Source organism: Drosophila pseudoobscura, chromosome 4 (genome assembly GCF_009870125.1).
Source record: "Drosophila pseudoobscura strain MV-25-SWS-2005 chromosome 4, UCI_Dpse_MV25, whole genome shotgun sequence".
NCBI lineage: Eukaryota > Metazoa > Arthropoda > Insecta > Diptera > Drosophilidae > Drosophila > Drosophila pseudoobscura.
The window spans coordinates 1,342,131-1,352,081 of record NC_046681.1 but is presented as its reverse complement, the minus strand read 5'-3'; the positions used below and the strand labels follow the sequence as shown (position 1 = coordinate 1,352,081).

The 9,951-nt window shown below is 42.8% G+C and overlaps 1 protein-coding gene and 1 long non-coding RNA gene across 3 annotated transcripts; one reads left to right on the top strand and one right to left on the bottom strand.

The window, feature by feature from the left end:
* Positions 1-1,618: 1,618 nt before the first annotated feature.
* On the bottom strand, positions 1,619-2,758 carry LOC117184051 (uncharacterized). Its single transcript, XR_004469221.1, has 2 exons — positions 2,622-2,758; positions 1,619-2,557 (listed from the first exon to the last, which is right to left on the bottom strand). It is a non-coding gene; the product is annotated as an uncharacterized lncRNA (long non-coding RNA).
* Positions 2,759-2,850: 92 nt separating this feature from the next.
* Positions 2,851-4,041, top strand: LOC4811769 (ubiquitin thioesterase otubain-like). Of its 2 annotated transcripts, XM_033380096.1 has the most exons (4): positions 2,851-2,906; positions 3,021-3,099; positions 3,155-3,454; positions 3,516-4,041. In XM_033380096.1, exons 2-4 carry the CDS (start codon positions 3,025-3,027, stop codon positions 3,927-3,929), a joined length of 789 nt encoding a protein of 262 aa, XP_033235987.1. In that variant the 5' UTR covers positions 2,851-2,906; positions 3,021-3,024; the 3' UTR covers positions 3,930-4,041. The 2 variants fall into 2 exon arrangements, with proteins under 2 accessions (XP_033235987.1, XP_001352338.1); XM_001352302.4 differs by having other exon boundaries at positions 2,883-3,099.
* Positions 4,042-9,951: the final 5,910 nt, after the last annotated feature.

The window sequence follows — 9,951 nt, the reverse complement described above, 5'->3', positions numbered from 1 at the left end:
GCCCTTTAACACGGCTGTGGTAGCCACTATCAGGACCGAGGATGAATTTACTCAAAAATCTCAAGTGAAGGACTTATTGCGGAACGAAATCAGGAACGACATCTAGGTGTCTGTACAACAACCCCATATGGGTTGTTGGAAAGAAAGAAACCGACGACTCAGGCTCAAACAAAAAACAAAAAAAGCTAAACTCAAAAACCAGAGAAATACCCAATGCCTAGTATCTCCATGATACTTTCGAATCTGGGAAAAGCAAGATACTTTACTACCCTGGATCTGAAATCTGAGCTGGGCCAAATCACTCTAGCTGAACGCGATCATGAGAAGACCTAATTTTCGGTAAATGAATTGAATGAATGAATTTTTCTGTCTGTCATTTCGATCGATGACGTCATTGCATTTTTGAGGAGCGAGGCAGAGCAAGGACATTGACTCGGCAGCCTCCATGACGCAAACATGAAGGTGTCGAAAGAGAAATCCCAATTCTTCAAAGAAAAGTTTGAATTTCTAGGATTTGTCGCGGTTAAAAGAACGAGCCCTGATAAGGTCAAGACCATTCAAGAATTTAGACAACCATCCACCTTGTTTGAGGTGAAATAATTCTTGGTTTTAGCCAGCTACTACCCGTGCTTTATAGAGAACTTTGTTTAGATAGCAAGACTTATCCCCAGCATTTAAAAGGCAGAAAATTGTAAGATCAGCAAACAGCGATCAAAATCCGTTCATGTTCAATTTGACGAGGTACAAAAACAAGCCTTTGACAAGCTGAGGAACATTCAAAGCTATTGATAAACCTTTGAACTGCTTCAGGAACCAAATAATCCTGGAAGAATCAAGTACCCCTTCAAAGCAGCTTCACCCCCTCTTCTCCGAAAAAACACGTCCCAAAATTGACTTTGTCAATTACGATACGCTTCTAGATTCCATCAAGGAAGTAGTAAAGCCTGGGGTCGTTAAATCCGTCCACTGCACCCTGCGAATACTGGCGTTTGTGCAAAATGACCTGGATAAAGCCTTCCCGGCCACAAAATTCCGGTATTGCACGGCGTTGGTGACGGATATCACCAATGAAGGAGAGCGAAGGGAAAAAGTATTCACCGAATATAATCGGGCGCAAGAAAGAATCGCTGCAGAAGTAGTAACAAACTGCAGGATATGTCAAAAGGCAAATACACCACTCGACGAACCTGACGGAGTACGAGCAGTACTTTCAACAAAAAATAGAGTTGACGGACGTATTCACTCAAACACACATGAGGAAGATACTCGAGACAGTTACAAAGCATCTACAGACGCTAACGGCTGCGTTAGGAGTTCGCCACAGACAGACTAGAAGTCTAAATATTCTTGGTACGGCTCTAAAGGTTATCGCAGGTATCATACCCTAGTGAATCACATCCCTACCAACTGCACATTCCTCATTTATTTTGTGGCGGTTGGTCAGTTCATCAAAAGACCTAAAACAAGAACCAAGCGGGGGTGCTCCATCTGGATGGCAGCAGTACAAGCTAATCTCGTTCCTGGAATATTTCCGTATCCACAACATGCAGCAGAACATATTGGATAACCACAGTAAGTTAAATAGTTAGCTAGTCAAATAAACTTACGCAATTTGATGTTACTTTGATAATTTGACACTTTACTATAATTCTTAGCACTTTAAATGAACTTAGTTTAATTGGTCGCCGGTGTTTCTTGTAGGTTCCTGTTCTTGTCTGTACTCCGAACCAAGTTTCTGTGCAAGCTTTTGGTACAACGTCTGTACTCTGAGCCGGGTTTCTGCGTAAGCTGCTTCTTGGTGCTCGTCGTCGTCTTTTTATGGGCCCGTATTGCTGGGTCCGCGGGTTTGAAAGTGCACTTCCGCGTCGGGGTGCACTTCGCCGTTCTTGGTGACCGTCGCAGACTTTCGCGGTGTCATCTTTCCGCAGTTGATGAACCCGGAAGACCGCACTTGGCGATGGTTTGGCCTGGAGTGGGGGAAGTCTCCGTGACCTGATGTCTTTGGTGAGCGTTATGGAGTTGGCGCGTGTTGATCGGCGCCTGCGTGCGGAGAGGGGGCGTTGGTTGCGGGGTGTGGTGCGATACGCTCATTATAAGTCGGGGGACGGATTGTATAGAACCCTTTTAGGGTGGTTACAATTCTGAGTGATTAACTTTCCTGGCTTTTGTTTTTTTTAGGGCAGATACCTAGCCAAGCATGTCAACCTCGTCAAAGTTATAGTCATCATCATTATTAATTTGCAGCAACATTATTAGTTGGTGCAAGAATATATTTTGGTGCTAAGTCTATTTGCTAAGTCTCCATTTTGAGACAAAAAATACATATTCCGCGAAAATATTATGAATTTGTTATTGGCATCAGCTGTTTTTGAGGGACGGTGGCTGGTGCCAGTGTGAATCGAAACTTCACATCTGTCAAAAAATCCCTCCGCTCCCCCGGGATGTGCTCAGGGTTGAAACGTGCGGCTTAAGAACACCCCATATGTATGGTCGAATAACTGGGAAATTTTTGGAACGGCAAAACCGTACGGACCATCCCAGAAATAGATGGTGGATCCTAGTCGGTATGGTATATGGTCGCTTGTGAGAACAGACTATAGAGCGAGATGTAGCATACTCACAAAATATGGAATAGCCCCTGAGGCTACATTGAAAATTAAAATTTGTTTAACACCGTCATTCAGTAAAACATTGAAGCTCCATCTGGAAAAGTCGTTGTGCTCCGGGGGTACTTGTGTTCGCTGCTGACTGGTTTTATTTACATAATCCATGTTTCGTTTTTCACCGTTCCATAATGAAAGCTTTCTTTATTACGTTAGTTTGACTTATGTGTTTTTAGAGCTAAATCGATCTAAGCTATCTGTGACAACCCTAGGATCAATATGTCTATACGTTTCTTTTCCAATGTGTGTGTGTAATATTTGAATCGGCTTATAAATGGAAACGCAAAAATTTCTATGAAATTTAACTTCTGACCTTTTGATATGTACATTAATAAAATCCGATCATACTAATTTTAGAAAAATGGAATCCTTTAAACAAAATGACGGTAACCGTGACGAGTTAATCATACAACAACAACGGGATATTGAAAAGGAAGTAGGTACAAATTTGCAGAATATATTTTCTATAATCTAATATGATTGAACCACAGATAAGTGATTCGACTCCCTTAGTCGGTGAATTATTACCATTAACGTGTCTTTGGACCGAGTATAATGGCGATGACGTTTTTACTGCAAAAATTCAAGATTTAGCAAAAAAGTATAAGTTTATCAGACGCACTCGCCCTGATGGAAATTGCTTCTTTCGAGCCTTTGCGTACTCATATATGGAGTATTTAATATCAAATAGCAGTGCATATAAAGAGTTCCAAAAGTTGGCAGAAGATTCTAAAGATAAGCTTGTTGAGCTCGGCTTTCCTAGTTTTACATTAGAAGACTTTCATGAAACTGTAAGTTAAACTTATTAAATTTAAACTAAATAATCCAATAAATGAAATTTTATGTTTTTAGTTTATGGAAGTTATCAGACGCGTTAGTCCAGATAATCCAGGAGGTTACAATAAAGTTCAAAATGAACTGCACAAAATACTCAATGAACAGGGTTATTCAGATTACGTGGTTGTTTATTTACGTTTAATAACATCTGGAAAACTGCAGGAAGAGGCAGAGTTTTATCAAAATTTTATTGAGGGTGATTTCACAATTGAAGAGTTTCGTCATCAAGAAGTTGAACCTATGTTCAAAGAATCCGATCATATCCATATAATTGCACTATGTGCAGCTCTTGGCGCTGGTGTACGTGTGGAATACCTGGACAGAGGAGAAGGTTGCATTGTTAAAGCCCATGATTTCCCTGAAGGAACGGAGCCGACGATTTACCTAATATATAGACCTGGTCACTATGATATACTGTATCCAAATTAAGTTGAGCTATATCCTTTTAAATTAAGTCTGTAACATAATGTTAATTTTTTGTTATCGTAGGTTTCAACTAAAATAAAATAAAAAACACTATGCAACAGCCAATAAAACTGTAGCATCAAATCTACTTTTTTTTATATACTTTTCTGATCAGAATGACATAATTTCGTATAGTGCGCGCGTTAAGCAGTGAAGCAAGGCAAACTCAACTATGTACCATGCCGCATCATTTCGCCGGAGAAGCTACCTTTAACACTTCATCTCGGAAGCCAATTTAATTAAACAAAATAGGAGTTAAAAACTAGACTTACAAAACACAACTTATCTTTTTCAGCATTTTTTTTTTAAATTTTGTATTTTTGTTGTTGGTTCTTTTAGTATATACGTGACACGTTTTTTGCCAATAATTACTACATATGTACCTATGTGCACATATTACTGCAACAGAAGGTAGAAGAAAAAATGGAATATAAAAGAAAATAGTTGTATCCTTATTATTCATTGAATCATAGATGAAGAATATTTTGTATGGTGATAGTACACCACTTGGTTCAAAGGATATTAAGCTTATCTTTTATATTTAGTTTTTAAAATGAAAGTCATGGTGTAGCTCTTATTCATAGTTTTTAAAATAAACATCAAAAATAATTTTTTATTTTTATTGAAAAAATCAAATGTTTATTTGAACAGATTTTGTATTTTTGGTGTGTTCCAACTTTCCGTAAAATATTTCCTTCACATTGATTTATTTAGTAAAAATGTATATTCTTAATTCTTATTTGCGGTCCCTGGAGTGGAGCTTTTTATATGTACATATACATACATATGTATTTAGATTTTCAGACTTTTTTTTAGAGTTTGTTGGACATATTCCTCACACCAACGATGTTCTCCTCCCATGTACCCAGCAGTGTAATTATGGCCTCACGGGCTAACAAAATGTTTTATATAATGATTCAATTAGTTTAAAGTATTATATTTAAAGGATTATATTTAAATTTGTATCGTTAAAATGTCATTTTGGATCTGCTATATTTTGTTGTTATTAGTGGTGATAGTTGCGCTGATAGGTAGAACAGTAAAGAAATAATCGAATATTTCAATTAGACTCACCTGCGTTCGAAAAAGACGCAACTTTTTGCCACCAGTCACCAGTAAGCCAACTCACATGATGTTTTTCAACACGCACTTTTTTATATATCTCATGCTGTCACTGCATGCTTTTCCCCATAGGGCTAGCTTTGTTTTAAAGTAAGTCAGTAAATAATGTCATAAGGCTAGACGCATGACGCAGCTCTATTATAAACATCCTATCAGGCAGGCTCCGGCTTTCACTTACTTTTGCGTTTGTTTTCAACCAAATTGTTCCGTTTCAGTTTTTAGGTGTTGCAGTTTTCACATATTTGAAAATATACGGCGTGATAAAAATTACTTTTGTTCAGTTGGAGAAATAATACTATTTTTAACATGTAATATAATACCTCACGCCAAAGCACAAGCCACTGCAGTGAGTTCTCCTGATAATGCACTCTCTCCGCAGAGGGCGAAAACAGCGGTGCAATTGCTGACCATCTAATGTCACAATTGTTCCCCAGACAATAAAATTATTCATAATACATAATACATATGTTTTTACAGACTTGTAACTTTTGTTACCTATAAATAAGAATACATTTTATCAATAAAGTCAGTATCAGAAACAGTACCATAACTGCCTGTCACTCATCTTCCATTGCGATCATCAGAGGTTGTCGACGTGTCTTCAGACCCTCCCTTGCGCACCGTAGGATACCCACTCCGCAGTCTAACTGGTTCAAGTTCTAGTTGCGACGAACAAACTGTAGACGGTTTATGTACCGTATTCCTACACACACACATATATTAACATTTGGTGACCCCGACCTTGGTCATCCTTTCAAACTGTCAGACAAACTACAGTGAAAGGATTTGATCAACAGGACATCATCAATAGAAATTGGCAACAAGCCATACACTTACGGTAGCATCTCCTACCAATTAGTATCACTTTGGCAAATCTGACATATTCAGGCTATCAGCCAACAGAAAAACAGCTATAGAATTCGAATACCACCGAGGCAATACATTTTTTGTTGTTCGTGCGACGAACATACTCCACCCGTTGGGAGCTAGTCTCTCAACAGATTCCTTAAGGGGCAGCAAACATAGCCGAGTGACGGCCCTCCTGATGTTTCCTGAGGATGTCTTCAGGTCAGCGACGCGACACACTCCGTCCTTGCCCAAAACGACATCGACCACTCTAGCCAGTGGCCAACGCATTGGAGGAAGATTTTCGTCCTTCACCAGAACGATGTCGTTCTTGCAGATGTTTTGCGCGGGGGTACGCCACTTCGCGCGCTCTTGCAAAAGAGTGAGATACTCTTCGCGCCAACGGCTCCAAAATATTTGTTGTAGTTGGGTGACCCGCTGCCAGCCATCCAGACGATTCAGCTTCGTTAGGTCAGGCTCGAGGATTTGCTCATGGGGGCCGCCTAAAAGCATATGAGCAGGAGTCAAAACGTCTAAATCATCAGGATTTTCTGAAAGCGAGAGCAAAGGGCGAGAGTTAACAATTGCAGTTATCTGACAGATCAGAGTGCGCAGCTCGTCGAAGCTAAGCACAGATGGTCCAACTGAGCGGTACAGGTGATATTTTGCGGTCTTCACGGCCGCTTCCCACAACCCGCCAAAATGCGGAGAGCGAGGTGGGATGAAACGCCAGTCGATCGAGTCAGCCAAGCAGGATTCGTGGACCTCCTTCATATGCGGTTCGCTCAGAAAAAGCTTCTTTAGCTCCAGAAGCTCGTTCTTGGCCCCAACGAAGTTTGTCGCATTGTCCGACCAAATTTGACTTGGCCTTCCTCGAGTGGAAGTAAAACGCTTTAGTGCGCCTAGAAACGATGCGGTGGTCAAATCCTTTACGAGCTCCATGTGTATAGCCCTAGAAGTGAAGCAGATGAATACGCTAATGTAGCACTTGATCGGAGGCCTCGTGCGGATTTCTGATCGGTAGAAAAAAAGGTCCACAGTAATCTACTCTAGTGACTTCAAAAGCTAGAGAGCTCTGACTGGATAAGATGGTTGGGAAGCGAGCCTCTCGAGAGAATATCAGCAGGATTTAAAGATGTGGGAACATAGCGCCATTCCATGGCTGCCGTCAACTCCTGAATTGATGCCACTCGATTTGCCACGAAAACTTGAAATTTAGCTGGCTCGTCCCTAATCCAAGATAATGCTGTTGACGAATCCGACCAGCAATAGAACCGACCTGTAAAGATTCCCATGTCCTTTACATTCTGCATGATTTTCGCAAGCAAATGGGCTCCACTTAATTCCAGCTTAGGAATCGATATAGTCTTTAGCGGCGCCACTCGCGACTTTGAGCACAAAACGTGGCTCGAAGACTGGGCTTCCCTAGACACGACATACACGCAAGCGCCATATGCTTCTAAGCTGGCATCACAGAATCCGTGAACTTCTGTAGCCACACTAGAACGAAGAACCAAGCGAGGAAATGAGATCCGAGAAATGCTTGCCAAACTATTTCTCAAGTCCATCCAAGTTGAATGCAAAGCTGAGGGTAGGCTTTCATCCCAATCCAAATTTTCTCTCCAAAGCTGCTGAAGGAAGATTTTGCACCTGACAATGACTGGATTTATCAATCCAAGAGGGTCGTAGAACCGCGCAAAAGATAAAACCGACCGCTTTGATGGCTTTGAGTTTGTGTCCAGTGCGGACAAGGCAAAAAGCAGCTGATCCGAAGCAGGGTCCCACGCTAAGCCGAGAGTTTTGGCTATGTCGCTTCCATCATTAAACTTTAGGAACTTCTCTATGTCAACTTCAGGGGTTCCCTCAAGTACTTCCTGGTGACTGGAGAACCATTTCCTAAGTCTAAAATTACCACGGGACAGTAAAGCTGATGTTTGGTGCATCTTGTCCATGACCTGTGCGACCGAATTATTATGATAATATTATCATAATATTATGATAATGCTAAAAATAACCGTAGACTGTGAATTTTTTGGTATTATAAGTAGACCCAAGGATATGCGCAGCTATGCCGAAGTATCCTTTCTGTGTCGAACAGAACAGGGTCTGTTAGACATCGGCGCAAGTATCAGCTGTACAGGTGCTGAAGTAGCTCAGATTGATTTATCATCCTTTTCTGAATATAAACTCATAAAAGCCACTGTAAAAACTGCAGATGGCCAAAGTCATCTGATACTGGGGCTGTTGAATGTCATCATGCGGTATCGAACTATCGAGAAACCCAAGTTATATATGTATAATGCCATTCCTGAAACAAAATCTAATCTAATCTAATAACCAACAACTCGAGGTTGTTAAAAAGGTATTTCCCAACGCGACGGAGTGACAAGGGATGAAGTAGGTCAGGCCGCCCTCGTAAAACAACGCCTTTACCCGGTTAGCCAAGCAGTGGAAAAGTTGCTTTATACAGAGGTAGATCGCATGCTCCAACTAGTGCTTGCAGTTCGCCAATGCGACTGGTACTCAAGCCCAACAAAGTCAGTCTGTGTCTCGATGCACGACGACTAAATGAAGTCACCCGTAAGGATGCCTACCCATTACCAAGTATCGATGGTATTTTTGCCCGGTTGCCCAAGGCAAATTTCATAACTAAGCTGGACCTAACAGATGCTTATTGGCAGATCGAACTCTCTGAGGATTCTAAGTCACTAACTGCTTTTACTGACCCGTGAAGGCGTTTATATCAGTTTAAGGTGATGCCTTTTGGCCTGTGTAACGCTCCATCCACTATGTGTCGTTTGATGGATGAGATCATTCCCCCGGATTTGCGTACTGGATACTTGGATGATCTTTGCATCGTATCTGCAGATTTCGATTCCCATCTAGAAGTGCAGTGGACCCCGGAAGCACAAGTCGCAATGGACTCTTTAAAAACCGTGTTGACTTCTGCTCTAGTGCTCGAAAACCCAGACTTACGAGTCGTTCCGAGAAGGTCAGCCAGTATTGTGAGGACCCATACTGGGAGCCTCACATAGTAATAAGCTAGTTCATTTTTGCATAGCCGAAATCCCGCCAAACGGCCAGCTCACACAGAATAGACGCAAAGAGAACAGCGAAGAGAGAGAGCCACGCTCAGCCGGCAACAGAGCAGATTTCTTTCGAGAAAGTCCCGTTGGCCCGAAAACGAGCGCCAGGTGTGGTGAGAGCGTCGAGCGACCGTGGCGAGAGCGGGAGTCGATTTTGGGGAGCGAGCGAAGACGGAACGCCGCGGAGTGACTAGAAAAGCAAGAAAAAGTGTTGAACGGCCGGGCGCCCGAGAAGAGCGGAAGAATGGACGAGACGCCGGATCCGCGGGTGAGCTGGCCGATGGCCCAGGTAGTAGTAGAAGTAGCATATGACTAAGAATTCTACTGCTTCCATTTCCTTTCCCCGGTCGGACCACCGGCTGCAGTCATCTCTCCCCCCTTCCCCCTCCGTTTTCCTGGCTGTTTTCGGTCCCTACGCTCCCGCTCTGACTCTGGCAACAGGGTTTTACCCTGCTGGAGTGAGAAGTGATACGCGTTTCGGCGGGTACGCCCCCTTCCTTTTTTTCTAGACATGCTTGGTCCGTACGCTCCCGCCCTTACTCTGGCAACAGGGTTTTACCTTGCTGGAGTGAGAAGCGGTATACGTTCTCTCCCTTTCCTCCTCCACACCGGTCCGCGGCTCACCTCGACCTCGGCAACGGGAGTTTTTACCCTGCTGAGGTCGGGGTGTGCAGCGTCCCTGGTGAGTTTCGCGCCGCCCGGCCCAACGCCCGATCCCCTCTCCTCAGCCCCCCCCATAATTTCTCCCAAAGGCCCCGTCGTTGACGACGGCTCGGCGATCCCTGCGCCAACGACCCGCCTTCCCCCAGTCTCAACGTCTCAGCGACTTACAAATAAACTGTAGGTGACCCTGGGCAGACTGATACTGTCCCCGGCCTAGGATCACTACTTTACAGATGGCGCCCGAGCAGGGACTGTTGAGACAATTCAAA